The sequence below is a fragment of the Balearica regulorum genome, chromosome 5 (genome assembly GCF_011004875.1).
Source record: "Balearica regulorum gibbericeps isolate bBalReg1 chromosome 5, bBalReg1.pri, whole genome shotgun sequence".
In the NCBI taxonomy this organism is placed as follows: Eukaryota; Metazoa; Chordata; class Aves; order Gruiformes; family Gruidae; genus Balearica; species Balearica regulorum.
The window spans coordinates 25792874-25813761 of NC_046188.1; the positions used below are offsets into that span (position 1 = coordinate 25792874).

The 20888-nt window shown below is 41.2% G+C and overlaps 1 protein-coding gene across 6 annotated transcripts in view; it reads right to left on the reverse strand.

The window, feature by feature from the left end:
- Positions 1 to 4981: 4981 nt before the first annotated feature.
- TTLL5 (tubulin tyrosine ligase like 5) overlaps positions 4982 to 20888 on the reverse strand; it is a 141153-nt gene continuing 125246 nt past the window's right edge. For 5 of the 6 annotated variants that reach the window (XM_075753846.1, XM_075753849.1, XM_075753847.1 and 2 more), the window contains 3 exons: positions 15223 to 15308; positions 5504 to 5540; positions 4982 to 5417 (listed from right to left, as the gene is read on the reverse strand). In XM_075753846.1, the coding sequence (XP_075609961.1) occupies positions 5342 to 5417; positions 5504 to 5540; positions 15223 to 15308 (199 nt within the window). In that variant the 3' untranslated portion in view covers positions 4982 to 5341. Of the gene's footprint in view, positions 5541 to 15222; positions 15309 to 20888 lie in introns of all 6 variants that reach the window. The other variant, XM_075753848.1, reaches the window with a different exon arrangement.

Genomic DNA, 20888 nt, shown 5'->3' on the forward strand with positions numbered 1-20888 from the left:
TTTGGAGAAGATCAGCTTGCATTTCCTAACTACTCATCTCTAAGGCAGCAGGGAAACTCAATTTCATTCTTTGGAAAAGGACAGTAGGGTTCTAAAGTGGGAAGAAAGCAGTTACCAGGTACTGTAGTTCTTTAAGATGTGCTGTGGTTGTGCACATTCACCCTGAAGGTGCTGTGCACTCAAGCGCTTTGGAAGACAAAGATGGTGCGAAGTGTATGAATAAGATAAGAGCTTCATTTAGTGGTAAGTATTTTCTTTTCCGTATTTAAGGGACTAACCATTTACAAACATCATATTATGGATGACCTCTATTCAGCAACCTACTTTTCCCCCAAAATCATAACTGTCTAGAAGTGGATCTTGGTGTACTTTATGCTCTTGTAAGAGCTTCATCATTCTGAAAGCCTCTGCAATATATAGTGTCCACCCAGGTGACGGTATAGACACACTGCATGTGACAACGTGGCAGATGTCAACAACGGAGACTTTTCCTAGAGAACCCAACACCAGAGAATTCTGGTGGAACATGCTGCTGTCGTGGAAGGCAGCTTTGCCTTGGCTGTTCTAGTAGGCTGTACTCCAACTGTCAAAATAAAACATCCATACAAAGTCAGACTACAAGAGCATCTAGCCTGCTTCTCATCTCTGACAGCAGTCAACAGCACATACCTGATAGAAAAGCTAAAAATTGGAAGAGCCCATTGTGATACCTCCCCAGTCTTAGAAACTTCCTGCTTGTTTTTTAGTTTTAATATTTAATATGCCCTAATAGATGACTTTTTAATGGATTTGTCTACTTGTCTTTTTAAAGCACATACACTTTTTTGTATCCACAATATCTTGTGACAAGGAATTCCATAGGTCAATTACATACTGTGAAAAAAAATTGCAATCCCCCCCCCCTTTTTTTTTCCTTTGAATCTGATATCTGTTGGTTTCATTTGATGCTCCTACTTCTTCTAGTGGACAAGACTGTGAACAATTACTCCCTTTTCACCTTCTCCCTTACACTCCTCCTTGCCCATCTCTTTTCCAATTAACCACTTTCTGCATGAAGAGAACTATGAGTTTTGTGCTCTTGGTATAACCAATCATCTCAAGGACTGTATGAGTAGACCTGAGTCTGTAAAGATCAAATAAGGTCCTCCTGGTGTAAACAACAAGATCTTAGCTCTAGAAACATGAGGTTCTAGAAAGAAGAAAAGCAAGTCAAGTCCCAGGTTTAAGAAAAGCTCAGATGCTTCTTTTGGAAGAAACTCATGACAGATCCACAGGAATAATGTGTCCAGAAAGGAAATAGTACAAAGAGGATCAATCAGCCAGTTACTTACTGCAACCAAAAAAAATCCAACTATTTAAACACCATAACCCATCCAGATTCAGTGAGCCCAGGATTATCATGAGCAGCAAATGTAGGACTGACTGAGGAAAAAAGTCCTTGGCAGTTTTGATCAAGTAAACCTTAACAAAAATAAGTCAGGAACCAGACTGCTTTTGTTTCCAGCAAATAATCCAAAATGACGAACTGGTATATTAGTACAAGTTACAGGCCTAAAAGAATGCAAGCTGAAAATCCAGTCTGTTCTGTAAGCTCATCTATAAGTCAATGATCTCCTTTCACAGGTAAAGAAGAGGAATGGTCCAGCACTGCCAGCCATTCAACTCCATGCACATGGAAACTATCCATATTCCAGTATGAGGAAGAGGCACAGCACTGAGATTCCTACTAGTAAACAAAGGTCTTGACACCAAAACCTCCTGTCACAGTGTGGAACCAGTAACAGAGAAATGAATGTTGACCTTCCAGGCATCATAATGAGGAGTATTTCCAAGAAATTATGATTGTCCAAAAGCATATCTAGTCTTGAGAATGGGAATTTCAGTATGTCTCACTGGCATTCAAGACTAAGTGGTCTATCTAGCGTCACAACACGATTACCCACTGATGGCACTTACACAACTTGTGAGGCTGTTCTAAAGGCCAAGATGAACCACGTAAAAGTCAACTTAATACTTCATCTACTGAGTACAAGTCAGCTGCTTCTGGGGAGGAGAGAATCTAATATCCCTCCCTTAATTTTTATGTCGTGGTATGCTCATCACCTAAACACAGCACAAAACACTTGTATGAACTCTGCGTTACCTCAGCCTCCAGGACTCTGATGTGCACCTTACTCCTTTCAAGGCTAGCAAGCCTGATTCTCTGTCACTGGAACAGGCTCCTTACCTTAGAAGTGATGCAAACATCTCAGAGTAGGGGAGAAGAACAGGACCCCTTGGTTACATTACTCAGTCTCACCACTGAAGTAGATTCTTAATGGTTGTGGGGCCTTTCTATTGGTAATTTTCTTTTCTCATAGTAAACAAAGGCACTTTCATTGAAACTCATTGACAAATACAGGGAAGTAAATGTCATAAAAGCAGAGACAAACAAAACGACACTTGAGCACATATGTAATTGTACTCCCCTTGTGCAACTATTGTAAGTCCAAAATGTTTGCTATTCTCCTTTCCTCCCTTGTACTAGAAAACACTTCCTGTAAAATGACTTTTCTCCAAGACACGTGGGAAACAGTTCTATGTCTCCACTGAATTTCTTAACTGAAGCACACTCAGAGGTTTTTGACAAGGGACAGGCATGGAGGTAGCAGAGCTGCAAAGAGACAAAATAAATATGTTATCCTTCAGTACACAGTATCCACTATACACAAAGACATACATGGACTCCAGGCTGAGGACTACAGGGAGATGGAAAAAGTGAGATGCTGAAATCGCAGGATTTGTTTCTGATTCTCTATTGCACATGCTCCGAAGGTAAGAGCATTTGCGCTCAGAGCTGGGATCAGCAGATGCCCAAGGCAAAGGAATACTGCTATCTCCTTTGATGCTCTGGCTGCCCTAACATATCCTGAGGCTGAACAGGAAGAGTTCAAGGTCTAGGTGTTTGGCTTGAGGTAAAAGACCAGTCTTGATATCCCTGGGTTTTTTATTTTTTGGAAGCAGAAGAAAAATTTTCCGGGGACAAAGGATGCAAGACTTCACTGCTCCTGAAGCTGACAAAATTCATCCCTTCAAAATGAGGGTCTTAGACTGTAATGTGCGTTTCTCTTAATATTTCAAAAATCTTAGAGACAAGATGTCTGATATACTGCTACTAAGTCATCACAATTACAGATGTGGTGTTGGCTACATCTAACATGCAATGCAAAGAAGTTCAGAAAACATGCTACCTATAACTGAGTATAAATCATTATCTCAAAATGAGTGGGTGGGAGACTGGCAAAGCTGACAAAACAATTAACCTGTGTTCATAATATGCCAGCACTAATTGGTAATTTGCCAAAGATGTAAGAACGCTGTTACTGCCAATGATCCTCGAAGACAATCACCTTTCCTGGGCTAACTGTGCATTTCAATCTCTACCCTCCAAACCTCTCTGTAGTTTTCAGTGGTAGCTGTGACAACATGAATGAAGAAACTAGAGAACAAAAAGATGAGAGTTCCACAAGAATGTATATATATCCTATAGTCACTTGATCCTGCACATGAAACCCAGTGGAATAAGGATAACTTCCTCCCACATCCCCTGGGAGGAAGAAAGGAATGGAATCCATTATTTACTGAAGCTAAAATCTGATTCCCCTCCAACAGTTCTGGAACAGAGCTGGAGGCTATAGCCAATACCACAAGTAGCAGAGTAGACTATGAGAAGACAGACCCAAGGCCTTGAAGCCCATAGCTGCTGAAGATGTGCCAATGTTTGAAATAACAACTTCTGCAACTAAATTGTCACTAATCATGAGCTGACAACTTGATGCACCAGTAGAAACATCTATCTTGGAGATCTGAGGGTGGAATTCAATGATTACAAACAGAAGGGACATGATCTGAAAGTAACTTCACAAGATTTTACAAATCTCTTGGTCACTGATGATATGTGATGGTGGCACAGGCAGCAGACAAATGCTATAGAGATTCTTGAAGAACAGCTGAAAAATGCAGAGAAAGTGAACAGGGTCATGACTGTCCAGGAAATGAAAGGTAAGCCAATGATGTAAGAAAGGGAACAGCTACATCAGAGAACTGCATTTTGGACAAATTAAGTATTCAATCTCTGTAATATGTGTAAGTGGAACAGAAACAGAAAAATGCACGTTCTGTTCTATAAATTCATGCCTGGAGCAAGCGATAGTGAAACTAATGGGGTATGAACATAATTATTTCATCTTCTCACAATTTATCTGGTCTTGAATGACAGAAAATATGCACAATCCAAGAGTGAACATGAACACAATCATTTCAAGAGAAAACACTTTCCCCCTCTGACACTTTCTTCTGTCAGCCATTTGGGTTGATCACTATCTACTTGCCAACACAAGAGAATGATCTCTTAACACTGACTACACAGGCTAGAAATGACAGGGGAGCTGTGGAATAAGAAAACAGATCAAACAAGCTGTTACAATCCAACCTCTGAGACCTCCAATACAAACAAGAGGAGATTTTGTACCCTTTGAGAATTACAATCATACCACTTGCTGTTTGACAAGGCAGAAGTTGCAAAATACAGAGTTTCCCTTTAACTTGGCACCAACAAAGAGCCAGAGCTGAAGCTGCTTCCTGTTCATTTTAAGGATGGGTGGATCTTTCTCTCCAATACATTTTCCAGCTGCTGATGTTGTTTTCTAAACACAAGCAAATTAATTTTCACAGCATTAGGCAAATTTTAACTGGAGTGCTTTACCAAGCCACTGTTGCAACTGATAGGAGCCACCTGGGCCTTAGGGTTCAAGCTTGGGTCTGAAAACATCAGCCAATTTTAAAAGTTTATAAAGCCTAAACAAACAAATCAAAATACAAAAATAAGCCACACAGAACCTAAGCATCCAACAGTGAAACATAAAGACAGATTTAAAAACCTGTCCAATATAATGACAGTGAATATTTTGGGGGTGTGAATTAATAATTATAACCAAAACAAACAAATGAAATTACTTTATTCAAACCAATCATCTCTATGGCTCTGTGCCAAAATTCAAGATGGCAACCAACACAGATGTCTCCACTCATATGTTCTAATATTTTTCTCTACTGATGGTTGCCATGTGATGACAGCAGAGAGTCTTGGCTGTTACCAGACTAGGACAGACTGAAATGGTTGAGCAAATGAGACTTTATGTTCAAACTTGTACCTTAGGAAGAACAATACAGACAGCTAGAGGACCTCTGTCTTATAGAAAGATCTCACAGTTAGCGATCAGGAAGAGGGTGGAGGAAGGCACCCCCAGACTCAGCAGCAGCAGGTCTCAGAGGCAATCATTCACCTCAGCTTGCAGGTATATCACCAGCTTCCACAGATGTTCAGGTACTCTCCTTGGTGGGTTGTCCTCTCACCAGAGCCTCCTCTTCGCGCTTTCCTGGGTGTTATGGGAGTGTGGTGGTATGAAGTCAGTGCTGCTTTTTCCTTTGCCCCATACTTGAAGCAACACCCCGAATTCCTCACCTGGTGTTCAGTGTTAGTCCTTCTCGGTGAGCAGAGGCTGGAAAAAACACAAAGCAAAGATTTTCAGTAATCACAGGGAACTGTTTTGTGGGAAAAACTGCTGCACTGCTCTGCAAATCTCAGCCTTCACCAGAAATCTGGATCTCCCTATCACACAACTTCTCTCTGCAGTAACAGATGAGATCACAGATCAGTATGACAAAAACTAACTTAATAAGCTACTGTGTGAAAAAGTACTGTTGGTATTCCTCTCAAGCCCCAGAATACCCTCTTCACTCTTCCTCTGACTCATCTGACTCATCTCTTCACATACTCCTCCAGTAGCTCTAATTCATTCTCCCATATCAGTATGCTTTGTCTCTTTCTTTGTGTCTTTACTCTTTCACTTGCATGGGAGTCTACTTCCCCACTCTGAAAGATGCTGAGGACCTTGGTGCAGGGGTGTGAGAAGGTTGATCTTTAAAAGAAACAAAATGGGGCTAAGGAAAAAAAAAATTCTTCCCATTATTATAGAGATAGATTTTAATTCTACATACGGCAACATTTTCCTACTTAGACATGTTATGGGAAAAAGTCAATGCCATCTTCACTTCTTTTACTTAAAAATCCTTAGTCCTTTAAAAAGAAAAATCCAACGCACTCAGAAATGTACCAAGTTTATTTTGGATAGTTTACATTTTATAGCTAATCTAGTAGGTAAAGCTTGTCCTGTGTATTTAGCATATCAGTTTGCTCCTAAATGTGAGTGACAGTTGTTGAGAGCTGTTTATTAAAAATATCGCTATATTTTTTAAAATATGCTCTCCTTGAAAGCCCAGCATAGAGCCAAACATCACACAGCACAGAGGATCTGGAAAGATGCTTAGAAAGCAGGATTGCCAGCTATGTCACTGCACGGGAAGTTTGGAACCTGAATTAGGAACCAAACTGTCAACTATATGTATTGAGATAGGATACCAGTCCAGAAACTTATCCCTTGCAATATGCTGAAATTAAGGAAACAAAGGCACAGGAGAGAGGCAGCCAACTTCAACCTCATCTTCCTGTTTTGAAGTGACTTTTAAGCCTACTTTTTCCTACACCAATGCACAGTACAGTTTCTCTTTTCTCACAAACTCACATTTTGTGTGAGTTCCTCTTGTATGACTACCTTGAGGACTCAACACAGAGAGGGGCATTCCTATGTCTACAAGTAAATATGTAGGTTCCTACCATGTGTGCAGCTCATGGCCAATTCAATCATTTCATAATTATTAAGATACAGAATTCTATGACGTTTTATCCTTTCAAAGCTACTGGTGAGCATTCCACCTCCTCCTGGTTTAGTAAGGGGGACAGAAAAAAAAAATCATTCCTGACAGCAGCCAACATTAAAGGTTGATTCTCCCTAGTGGTAAGAGTCATTACAGTAAATCACCACACACATGAACGAATCTCCTTTATTCTCTGCGTGCCAGGAGGTGTTAAAAGTATCTGCCTGGATGTCTGTCCATATATTTACATACTATTGTGTCACTCATGACTGCACCTCAGAAACTTTAACACTTTTGTACTTAAAACAGTTACACAGGGGAAAGAAAAAGATTACTTCCCTTTTATGGGTATAATTCTGAGTCCTAAGGAAATCACAGGAGTTGCGTGAAGTCATTTGTGGGATACCTGCACACTAAAATTCAGTGCCATATAGACTTTCCCAGCATAGATGTACACAGCTTTGGTCAGACACCAGCACCTAATCTACTCTGCTTCCAAGCTGCAGGAATGAGACAGAGCAGAGCACTAGGCTAGATGACAGTACAGGGTCAGGGACCCATGCTAACATTTTTTAGAGCTAGTTTGGGCCGTTTCATCATACCCACAGCAAGTCTGTGGCAGAACTGAGAAGCATGCTGAAGCTTCCTGAATCTAGGGTCGAAAACAGGAACTTCCTTCCTCCCTGAAAATCTCTGATAATCCTAAAAATTCAGATTTTTTTATCCCACAGTAGAGGGAATTTCTAATCCTAGAGTGATGCCCAGCATTCTCTTCATAATATATAGTGCAACTAAGAAAAGCAATAAATAGATGGGGTTTATTTATATCCATGGGTGACTGACACTAGCAAGCCACGACAGCTGACAACAGAATGCCAGCCTTCCCTCCCCCATCTTTTGGGCACAATTTCAAGTTGGCTTGCTGGACCGGGCAGGCAAGGGAAAGCAGCAGTTCCAAGTCAAGAAAATTTACTTGGGCTGGAGGGGGGGGGGTGTGTCACAAACAGTACATACAACTGTATTTGAGTGAAACCTCCCTGCATGAAAAGAGCAGTGAGCAACCTCATTAAAAAGTGGAGAAATAGTAGTAGAAGCCAGCATGCGCGTTCCTGCTCCCCAGGTTACAGAGAAGACACTGGGTGGGCTCCTCACCCCGACTGCTAACGCCCTTCTGTACTTGACAGCCTTCATTCTGATTTCTCTTATTCAGCTCCCTACTCCCTGGTTTGTTGTGGCTGTCTCTTCTCTGTCTCCTCCTCACATTTCATTTCGTAACTTCAGACACTCCCTTTTAGCCTATTCACACACATTTTGGCTTCTATTTTTAGTCTCAATAAAATAATGCCAGATTAAAACAAAATCCAATTTGGATGGGCAAAGTCATCCTCTCCATAGGTATCTTAATGCCAAAGGGCCAGATGTGAAGCAGAAGTAGCCAAGATATTACATAACCTCTCCCCAGTCTTTGCACACCTGATCTTGAATGACATTTCCAACACAGCAAGGAAATACAGGCCATTCGCCATCACCTAACTACTGAGAACAAGGAACGCTCAGCCTCCAGTCAGGCAAAAATGCCAACTGCCTGAAGTCATTACTTATCCTGCTTTGGAGTCTTCTTTGAGTCTGTCAGAAGTGAAGGCTCCTAAAATTCAAGCTGGGTTCTAGTTCTTAAACAGGGAAGCCAATTTCTGGAGACTGTCCTTTCCTTTTTCTCCTGCTTTCCCAGTGGTCCTGAAACTTGGAATGTCCCTTCAGTGGCATGAGACCAGTAGCAACAGGAAGAAGCTTCTTCCTTTCATAAAAGAAAGGCAAAAGGCAGGGTGCTCTCACAAGTTAAGGAATAAATATAATTTCTGATCATTAGAAGTGAACACTGACCCTTAGCTCTAGCTGAGAGGTGATGGCTGAGTTGGACATTATCTTCCTAACATCATCTGAGAAGGGCCTGGAATGCTGCTTTTGGCAGAGCTTTACACTCTTCCGGGCTTTAATAAGACTTACACACTTAAGATTTATGATAACTGCATAAACTCTAACATAGTCATGCCTTGTTGATAATTTGTATCTATTTTAAAGGTATTGGTTAGAGCCATCAATATTTGCTCATTGCTAGTGATAAGGTAATAGTTCCCTGCCCCTTCAAAGAGTACCAAGAAACGGGGTAAGGAGAATGTCTTTTCCTTACCCTTCTCCTTTCCCTTCTGGTCCACCTGGTACTACAGGCTTGTCTGTCATTATCTGACCTGGGACAGATGCAACAACTATAGCAGGGAGAGAAATTATCTTTTCCCTCTTCCTGTTTGCCCTCTTTATGAGACTGTGGAAGTCAGCAGGGAGAGGGAGAGAAGATTCAGGATGTCCTTGTGATGCGTGAGAGAACAATGGCTTTAGGAAGATAATTCTAAGAACAAATGTGAAACCAAATATCCTCCATTGTAACTGATTCTTTGCCCTCCCAAAAAGGGAGGCACAATAGCAGGATTCACCTCAAGCTCTACTGCTTTCCAAAATATGATAAAATGGACTGATTCCGTTTCTCAATAACCCTTTCTCTGCCACAGAGATGGCATTACAGTGAGAGATGATGACAATGTTATTACTGCTGTTGGCAAAGGCTGTAGGCAGGGTGAGAGGCTGCACTGGAAAAGTTTGATGCAAGGTGCTGGATATCACACTGCTGTTCCCTTTCAGTGACCCACCCCCTGAGCTTCTCATCCAGACAGGTGGTTCTGGAAGGATTTATGTGGAAGAGCTCATCATTACTCAATTCCTGGACTAGGATAAGTAATGAGGTGACATCAAAAATTGTTCTTTTTTGTCATATCTTGTCCCTGAGTAGCCAAAGTAGTCTGAGGTAGAGGTTACTCGAGGTGCACATTTGAAGGTCACCTTTCAAAGTCAAGACCACTTGTGCAGTCAGTCACAGCAACAAGAGAGAACCAGGAGGATGGCAAATGAAGACTGGAATTAACAGGATTAGTGCGAGAGAGGAGGCGTACCAGCAATGTGCTGTGCAGAAACCCGAGTGATTTCTTTTCCCAGCTGCTCCTGATGAAGGATTTGGACAGTGTGGTGAGACCAACTGAAATCATAGCCAAGGTTCCTCCTGGGAATGTGGTAACAACATAAAAATAACATTGGTGTTCAACAATCTATTGCCTTCCGAGGCTGCAGGGAAGCCTGGCAGAAGCTGAGGAAACCTGGACAAGGCTGGGCAGCTGGGAATTCCACCCTACTGTAGCAAATGGCTGGGAGTCTGACACAGGCCATGCACAGTGGCAACAGTACATATCCCATCCCGTCCCATCCCATCCCTTACACTCCAACAGAGTTGAGAGATACTGGCTGATAAAAGAATCTCCAAATCCCAGGCATTTTCTTTGTTTAGATCTGGCAAACAATACAAAGTGATTGTGTCTTGTTTAAATGCCTGTTGTGTTTATTTGCCTTTTTTTTTTTTCTTTTCCTGGTGCAGGACAATTTTGAAGCTTGTATTTTTGCATACCTGCTAGAAGAATCTCTTCTTGTCTTTCCTTAAGCTTATATAAAAGAGGCTGCATTTCAGGAATAATGTTAATTCAAACAGTGGGTAGACAACAGCCAGTCACAGCTTAGCACCTCCAATGTTAACTCTAATTTCAGGTTTCCAATAACAAGACACACATGACCTTCTTAAGAAGGACTATACAATAATCTTGGATATAAAAAACTTTAGAAATACACAGTCTACCTGTAGATTTCCTGTAAAATGAAAAAAATCTGAAGCATGCTAGATGCAGAGAAGAATAAGTGCAGAAATGCCCCTTACTATCACTAGTTTGCAAGCAGGCTCCATTCATTGCTCCATACTGGACCACACTGCTCACACATTGATCTCATTTGGATGGTGTTCAGACACTGCTCTGCACCTTAGCCTAAAGAAGGAAATCACTAGAAAACTAAGAACAGCAGCCTGCCTTCTACATGGATTAGATCCAAACCAGCTTCAACTAGTCTCTTGGTAGTTCAGAATCCAGTTTTAAGACGTTTCAGGTGATGATACACTTTATTTCAAAGAGTTGCATACCTTCAGGACTTGGCATTCATGCAGATACGGGGGCCAGGTGAATGCCCAAAGTAAACAGACAACTGTACATCATCCTGCAACTAAACTCAGATACAGACCTGAGAATCACAGGGAATAAAATCAAGAAGTTTCCTCCCTACCTTCAGATTGAGTTTTGACATTCACTTTCTGCATGAAGTATTCTCAAGAGAACTAGAATACAAATAAATTCCTTTTGGACTCATGCTTTAAACCAGACTAGGTGGAGATCTGAGACTTTGCATGAATTAGCAGTCTTCACTGCTGTCAAACTCAGATAGGATATTACTTTTACCTCCCCTAATCAATAACTCTAATGCTTTTTTTTTTTTCCCCTCCCAGTATACCCAGTGGAAAAGCCATGTGGACATTAGTAATATAAACATTAGCACAATAAAACTGCATCACTGTTAATCAGTCCAAGTATGAAAAGGTGAAAGTCCTGTCAAGTCTGGAGCCAGACATCAGTCTTGCCCAGCCTTAATCATGATTCCTATTTGTTTGTAATTTTATAGGCTATTAGCGCACCGTACTTTTGCAATAGCAAAATGGAACCCCAGAGCCATTTTGTTTTCTGAAGCTTTTAAAATAAAACTTTCATAAAGTCTCAAGAAATTGACAGCCAACGAAAGAGAGAAGCACAAAGACAGAAGACAGATTTCACTCAGTTGCTGTTACCTTTACAAATCAAACCAAACCAAATCAGCTCGGGTCATCACCTTGTGCATTCACTCCACAACTGTACCGAGAGGTTATACTTTCAGATTGTTCCTGTTTCCAGGCTCTTGAAGACAAGAGTCCAGCCCAGGAACAGAGAAGCTGCCTAGGACTATACTGTTACATTTTCATGAAGTGTCCTTTATACTCTATTCTCCCTAAAACCTGCTTTGTGTGTTAGCGTTTTTAAAAAGAATAATAAATATAATAAATTTCTAACTATGAGGTATTCCACGTAGCTACAGAACTTCCTTGATGTTTCTTTCCAGTTGGTCAAAAGCTAAATTCCCGTCAGAAATATGACACCTTTTTTACCTAGAACTTTACTTTCTTGAGAAAAAGAACTCATGCACTATTCACCTAATGCCACTAGAGAGGAACAGAAAATAAAACAGCAAAATATGGCAAAACATCTCCATACACCTTACATTGTTAATATATACAGTAAAAAAAAAAAAAAGACCAGCCTGTAGGTTCCTGCCTTCATCATCTGAACTCACCATATCAAACACAGCCTCATAAAGAAAACCCACAACTGAATAACCCACCATACTACTTAGCTCTTAGCTCTTACAAGCTATATTCTGTCGACAACTTGGAAAAGAGAATTGATTTATTAGTTCACAATCACTCGATTTCACTAATACTAATTGAATTGCTAAATTCCATGAAGCAGGAAACAATCAGTGTAATGCTGAGGGACCCTCAAAGTAACACAGAATAAAAAAGCAATGTGATAATGGCTGTATTTTCAGAATGACTGACAACCCACTAGCGGCTGGGTGTTCAATTTCAGTGAAAAGTCAAGTCAGAAGCATTTTGAATGTTCCTAGTATTCTTTGTATTTCTTTAACAGAATAAATCCTGTTAAACTTTCAGGAAATTTGATAAGAAACTGTCTGTTCAGATACTACAAATAAGTCCCAAATGACAGCTTACAGATTTAGCTTCCTCTCCGTAGTTACGCATGAGGAACCTCTGCCTTCTCTCTCGTTGTGCCAGTGGCACACAGCTCACGCACAACTTCTGCCTCTCCATGAAATGAGGATGAGGCTGCCACACTTTCGTTGTAGTGGTGGCTTGTTTCAGATTCCTGAGCTGCTTTGCAGAAATGCTTTTATTCTCCCTTTTATTTCATCTCAAGGAAACTGTCCTCAAGAGCTTGAGCCAACTGCACAACAGTATCTACTACAGGTATTCTTCTATTGTTGCAGTACTAACCACCAGTGAACTGTTTTCTGGACAATCTGGTTAAAAGTTTCCATGCTGCCTGATCCTCTCTTCCTTTGAGCATCATCTTTACTTTTGGTTAGATCACTTGTGACACCTTTATGCTTCTTCTCTGCAGAGCCCCATAGCTATCCTCAGATAGACTGTTAGAGGAGAAGGCCTATTGAAGCTTCTCAGACATTTTTGACCATTTGTGTGTGTGTTTATACAGAGGTTCTGCCTGGTTCCTCTTTTATCTTTGCAACTTTTCACAGCCTTCAATCTTTAAACGCCTGCAATTTATTCTGTAATCTGTTGTGTCTCCAACCCCTTTAGCTGGTATCTAGGTTACTAAATGCATGTGAAACAGTACCCCAAATAAGCTGCTGATGAGGGGAATCAGGGCCCTACTGTAAGCAATCAATGGAGACAGTGAAGAAGAAAAACAGCTGTTCCTGCAGGAAGGACCAGAGTAGTTTGAGACACACAGACTGGGCACAGCAGCCTCTGACGCATACCAGTGGCTTGGTGTAAAGCTGAAGAAAATATCATTCCCCAGTTTCCAAGAACAAACATTTTGCTCTAGTTAGTTCAAGCACCACAATATTTAGCACTGTTCTTGGAGTTACATACCTCTTCTAGCAACAAGGAAGCTTTGAGTGACCCACGCACCACAGTTCTGCTAGCCTCCCCCTAGCCAAACTAGAGTTCTGTCTAAGCCCTCACACTCTTAGCTAAACAGCAGGCTAAACCCTTTGTTTCAGCTTCATAGAGGATAAGTTTAGCACAGTGCAGCTAGCCTGGTCCTACAGAAGGAAACATGAGCTGAAGTTCTCAGTTCTCACTGGATTACAAGTATTCCCAGAGAGAGTGACTACCCCAAACTCTGTAGTTATCCAGCCTTTATTCTTCCTGCAGCTCTGGCTGTTGCCTTCCATCATTAATTTTATCAACAATCCTCACACGTGCTCTGCATAAATATTCAGAGAAACAGAGAAGGATAGAAAAATGCTACCTAGAGTTATCACAGACACACGTAACAACAACAGTATCCAGAGGAGACAGAGAGAAACTCTTGCAGAGGTTAAAATTAGAGGGTGGCAACTGTGAGAGCGCTCTTAAAACTGTGAAAAAGGTGGCAGAATTCAGCACACAAACACCTTCATGTAAGTCTACTCAGCAAACCAGTTTGGTCAATATATTGAGAACTCCATTTTTACATTTACTTGTAAATTTATGTGTAACCTTGCTTTATATACTGTACTAAAAACTCGAACTACACAGTAGAACAGAACTTTTGCCTCAACTATACATATACTACAGTGGTGACATAATTTTATTTATTTTGATAATCTCATTATATTCCATTCCTACACTGTCACGTTCCAATGTGCTGTAGGGTCTTTTTTATTAACTATGGCTATTCACCCTATAAAATTTCTGGTAGGATAACTGGAGATTTTGGCAGGTGGTAAGTGTGGCAGGCAGTTTGGGACTGTATGATAAGTGCATTAGCTGAATGTTTGTGCTAGAGGATCAGCAATAAAATCACTGATGTTAATAATGGAAATGTCATCTTTAAGTTTCGGAGCTAAATATTCAAGAGATGAGTTGGGTAGTTCACCCCTACGCAAACTTTTCTTTCAGCCTGTGAAAACACAGAGATCCCTGCATTAGTGATACTCATGTTTTCAGGGTTTTCACAGCAAAACAAAAGGTCAGAAACATAATTTTTTAAAGCATTCTAGACCCTAATTTTTCCATATATTCCATTACAGCATCATCACAAATTACTGTGGGCCATGTGTAATACGGGCTCATCAAGACTACACTCTACCTGCTAATAGGTCAGCATCAACGAAAAATGGATTGGGTCCTCATTTACAGAGACCTTAACAGAAGATAAACCTGTTTGAATTAATTAGCCACTAATGAATGATGAAAATTTGATTCTGTAAGTCTCAGTGATCCTCCTTTGGGAACTTTCACCTCTACTGATAGACTTCACTAGGCAGCTGATCCACAAGTCTCAACTATGTCTTTCTGAACTAAGGGGCTTTTCTGCAAGACCGAAGAAAAATGTAAAGAATGTTCTGGCCCTTTATTACAGGCCAAGCTTAAACAACAGAGCATCTTTGAGCCAAAGCCTAAAGCAAAGAGGGGCCATTTTAGCCAAGTCTTTCTTCCCAGCCACATTTTAGGGATCTTCCTCCTCCAACTCTATGAAACTCAGCCTTCACTCCCTTCTGTTTAGTCTTTTTAATCCCAGGAGGAATAAAGACCCTGCACAGCTGAACCCAGACTGTTACCTAGGAACCACTACATGCAGGGTAGGCAGCTGTGTTTCTTCTTCTTCTTGCTGAGAAAGTTTTTTCCTTGCCAGTTCTTGAGAAAGAGGAAAACATCTCAGCATGCCCACCCCCACTTTCCTGGTCTTCAGCACTGGCACTCACCTGTGGAATTTGTCCCTGGCTCACAGGATGCAGCACTGTGAAGGCTGTTCTGGAATCCATTCAGTTGCCTTTCAGTGGAGGTCACCCTAACAGGTGAAAGCATCAAATTAGACAGAGATAAGAAGGGACATACCAAGGAAAAATAAGTCTCAAACAAAAACCCGAGAATTCTCCTAGTTTACATAATCTCACTGGGACCATAGCTACGAAGTTGTGCCTGAACATGGTATGAAAAAGGCAGTGATGGCAAACGACTCCAAAAAGGCAGAGCACAACAGATGAACACTCAAGCCACTAGCAAGACCTTGATGTGTCTAAACCACTTAATTGTCCCACGTGCCTTGGAAGCTGATTCTGGAGGATAAAGGAGATAGTAAATGGCATTGGACCACCAAAGCACAACTCAACTAGTTATGCTGCAGTCACTTCATTATAGTGATTTGAAGTAAAATTATTAAGCAACCTTAGAACAGAAATGCACATGCTGGCAAAAACACGCTACATTCAAAAGTTAAGTCCTTGCATTTTGCCTCAGCAGACACAGCTCATTTAGGCAAGATTTATCACTTGTCTTGGAAACTGAGACCCACAGGATGCATTCAACCTCTAGTAGTCCAGTGCCAATTCTCAAGCAGATACTTTATACAAATCCTCCTGCATTTATTTCAGCATTTAAGTTACAGCAAAATTATATTCTGTGGACTACAACTGCACTTCCTCCAACCGTTAAAAGATTCATTACCAAACCGAGACCATGCCCTCCTACATGAAAAATGGGTCTACTCACAAGGCAAGGTCAAGCTAGACAGCTGCAATGATCTACTTTGTCCTTAGAATCTATACAATTGATTCATCTATTCCTGGTTTGTTGTCTTCTCCTTATCCCTCCTTGCCTTCCTTCCTTCCTGCCCAACTCTATTCTGATCACTCCAAACTTCTGCATGTACACTCCTGTCTCTCTGCCAGAGTCCTTCTCCTTCACTCCTTCTGCTCTGCAGTGTTACACAGTTACTGTGAGCTCTTCCCCAGAAAAGCACTGTAATCTCCAATCCCCATGTGATGTCCTGATGACTAACAGACCCAGGCACATGTATGCAGTATGTATGCAGTTTAGTTTTGTCTGAAACCCTTTGCTTTCAGATTTCAAAGTCAGCAAGTTGCCAATAATCCAGGTGCTTCTGGCAGCTAGAAGGCCAGTGAGGGACTCCTGTATTTTATCTCACTTGGATTTTATTGAAATAAATTGGAGTTCGTACAGGAAGGGAGAGGAATGCAGATATGACATTTGCAAAACACAACCCCTTACTTCAGTCAGCCATAATTTGAAATGCTGTTGTCAAATGAGGTGCCTGTTTCTATGTTTATTGTCTCTTGGAGAGAATTTTGGATCTGTACTTATGGTTTCTTTTGCTGCTGATACTGCATGGTCCTTCTGGGAGCTGAGAATCCAGATGGATCTTTATGCTTCTTACATAGAGATTCCATGCTCATGATTAGCTTGTCCACTTTGTTAATGCAGCACAACTGACAGCCAAATTCAGCTCACCCTTCTGTAGGTAGAATGCAAGACTAGTGGTTGAAAATGTCATCAAGACTGCCAGCAAGTACAACACCAACACAAACAACAAACAAAAAAAAAGGCAAACAAAACCCCCCAAAACAGGGGACAGTCACACTTCTACCTTAAAGCGTGGTTTACATTTAGAGCATTTCTTTCTCTTTACAGACTTGCCCTTCTTCTTTTCTGCCTACCTACACTGTACCTTGATTCTTGCAGTTTCAACCATTGCCTCCACACAACTCATTCTCAGATCTGCTTATGGGTCATAGATCTCCCACCACACTAAGCTCACCCCTCAAGTTCTCTCTGCTGTACTGATGGAAGCTCCAGTGCCAGATCATATTTAAACTAAGTTAATCCCTTTCCATTTTCTTCTTCGTTGGGTTTGCCAAAACCCTACTGCCTTTCTCAGTTTCCTGCTTTTAATGCCTGTGTTGGTTTTCCTTCCACTTTTCCAGTGCAATCCATTGTTATGTTCTCTATTTCTTCTTCTTCAATACTAACAAAACCACTGTCCCCTCCACTTAAATATCTGTCATTGCCCTTTTCTATCTCTTATGCAGCTAACCCCTCCCTGAAACTGATACTGACTTCCTTCATTTAAGCATTAAACCAGCCCTAAGCTGCCCAGCCTTGGACTGCAAATTTGGATAATGCTCTTGTTCCACAGGTGACAAAAAATACTTTCTTGACTAAATTTTGAACACTTTTGTTTTAACAACCTATTCCAGGGATGCTATGAATGCATCTAACGGTCCAGGGAGGACAGAACTAACACTAATAAATTCATATCACAAAAAGCCCAGGTTTGACAAGAGGACAGCAACAGGGAAGTGAAGACCCAGAGCCAGGGAGGCTTGTTCCTCTTTGTTGCTCTTGGACAGGATCTTTCCGCATGTGTATCTGTGTGTATGATCTGAGGCTAGCCAAGGGCTAAGAGCTACAGGCCTAGTGAGCCCAGCTGTGTCAGGGTGTTAAATGAAGGCATGCCTCTCAGATGCACTGCTTTTGCTGCCAAAAACGTCTAACGGTCAGGCAGCCTGATTAACCCAGATGCTCAGGAGCTAAAAAAACAAGCGTGCCGCAGTACAGCAGTAGCAAAAAAGTGAAAGTGATTCCACTAACAGTTACGTGCTTGCTCTCCGGCTGCCTGTCCTCTTTTCAGCGAGCACTCAGTTTGTATGCATGATGTACCTGGCTCACTTAAGACACTTCACGTGTGCCTATGAATAAGCATACATGGGCAAGACAGGTTGTGAACCAGAACCACAGTGTTTTACAGGGCTCGCTCTGTGGCCATCATTCTACTTTTGGCACATTTGCCAGGCTTGGCCAGCCTGTCCTAGAACAGCTGGCAACTGCTGTATCCAATTGCAGTCAGGACTCCACCCTGCCGTGGGATGGGTTTCCTGAACCCTGGAGAAATGCATCACCTCTGCCCCATTTCTGTACTAGTTACAATAAAGCAGAACTTTGGCTCTTCTGCTGCTGGCACCACACAAAGCAAATATACAGAAGAACAACAAGGTAGAAAGACTTTGTGCTGCGATGTTGGGACTTGAAGGGAATATACATTTTAACAGGCTTCCTGAACAGAGTTGTTGGCAATGACATTTACAGAGAAGTTCAGTACAAGAAATTACATCATGTTGATCAACCTCCCCAATAGTTTGTGATGTTCCAGTCTATTGCTGGTAAACTCGGTGATCTTCTTGGGCTCTCTCTCTCCCTGATAACATCTTGAACTATATGCTCCTTTTCGCTGCCTGGCATTTCCTCTCTTTATATTCACTGGTCTAACAGTGACAGCTGAATTTTTCTGAGATCTTTTCTTTGAGTGATAGTTCTGTTCAAGGCCTTGCTCTACTTGCTGCATAATTAGTGAGCAAGTTTCTGAAAAATTACTATAGGAATGATAGCGTAGAAATACATGTTTGTTGTGACTTGTCATTCCTAAAAGCAGAAAGATTTTCTGCCTACCACCTGTACCAGTTCACTCTGGGTTCTAACAGTTGAGCTAATGTATTTTTCTACTTTGCATGCTGTCATCTGTAATGTGAATATTTGATACACCAAATGCTGCTTTCCGGGGACATCTGCTTCATTCCACAGCTTATGAATACTATATCTGTGATCTCTGTCTCAAAATTTTGCTCTCAGCAGGTCTCTTCATGGTTCACAGACCTGCCAACAGCAGTGGCAACATAAGCAGTGGAAAGGACCCTGTTTGACTTTTGGAGAGAAAGAAGAGTTTGTTGTGTTAGCTATTCAAAAACTATCTTTCTACTTGTGATGTGAGCATGTTTAATCAAAACTATGGAGCCCCATGAGACCATTTTATGGGGCTACATTTCAGCATAGAACTACATATTAAACTGTTTCTCCCAGTTACTCTTTTTCCACACCTTAATGTGGGCCCCGGTTTTCCACTCTGTTAGCTTAAGCAAGGAGTCTGCTTTGGACACAATCCATTACAAAGTCAACCTACCACCTTTTACAAGTTGAGAGACTGAGAAAACAAGAGGGGCCAGGAACTGAAAAGACAAGACTGAATTGTCTAGCTGTTCCATTACTTTTTTCCTTTATGTTTTAGCCAGGGAAGTGTCCAAGTTACTAGATAGTTTTTGAATTAGTAATGTTCATCTTTAGCATCTCATTCTGTTTGTAGTTGAGTTTTCTACTTCTTTTCTTCCTCTTCTGGAAGCCACGTGTGCTGGCTGGGAGAGAATTGATAACGCATGCAAAGAAGAGATAGGTCAAAGAGACAAAGTTGATTTTAGTTTGTCTTCATAGTCCAGTCGCTGGAGAAATTCTACAAACAACTTTAAAAAGATGATCTTTATTAAGATGTTAAACAAAACTAGGTGGTGCAAGAGCAGACAGAGAAATAAGGTCTGGATTACTGAAATATATGGGGGGGGGAGGGAAGACACAAGAGCTTTTGCACAGAATGGGATTAGTTTCAGTGAGTCTTGTGGAAATAATATATAGCACTGAGATCTTCTTTGAGGAAAGATCAGGAAAACAGCCAGGAAGTATTAGGGGTGAGAGTGGGCAGCAAATAAAAAGTGACCTGACAGAGAAATGAGGCAGCCAAAAAGCCAAAATTAGATTAGATGTTAAGGAGAGTGATATTTGCCATGTCATAACCTAAGGATATGGTAGCCCCACACTGGAAGAGCACAATTCTGGGTGCCGCAATGCAAACACTCTGACAAACTGAAGAAAATATAGTAAATTCAAGGCAATTAAGGACTTGGCAGGTGGAACTACTATCTGAGGTTAACAAAACCTCAACAAGTCTAAGCAACATGAGGAAACTCCAAGAAGTAGAATATTCAAAAGATGGAAAGTATTTGCAAGGGAAAGTGTTGAGGGTGGTTCAGGAAGGAGGAACAAGGTACAACAGGATGAAACAATGGAAAAATTCAGATTGCACATCAGGAGAAGCTTTCTGATAATAAGGTTGTCTAGATTCTTAAATAGTCTTCTATAGCACATGGTGGGCTTTCTGCCACTGGAGTGTTTTTAAAGTAGACTACACACAGTGTCCGAGAATACTTTGTACAGAATAACCAGGGACTGTAAAGAACAGGATGGAGCATGCAAGCCATCTTTTTCTTCTCTAATCTACAATCTTTTGACGCAGAGGCTTCTCTCCAGTCACTCTCCTCTGTCAATGCATTTCTCATCTTTTCCTGACAATGAATGGATTAAATTAGACAGAGACATAGCAGTTTTTAAATGATCAGCTCTCAGTATGCTGGAAATATAGCTGGGCACTGCTGTTTTCCATGTAAGTGAAAAAATGTTACTGCAGGATCCCATGAATGGCAAGAATGGGTTTGGAGCCTCGTGCTGGAGACTGAAAGGCAACTTGGAAAGTATTTCCAGAGTGGCTCCTTGCAGCCTTCAATACTTGGATTAGTTTTCTGAAATTCTGAAGGAATCTTTTGCTTTTTTCCCCCCTTCTGTGCATTTTTGGTGCTGAACTTTTTCCGGTTTTCCCACACTCCTGCCTGTCACAGAGCAGAAACCACAAAAATGCAGCAAAGTAAAGTCTGTCCAAGGAGCTGCAATTCCATCTCACAAGAATAAACATTTC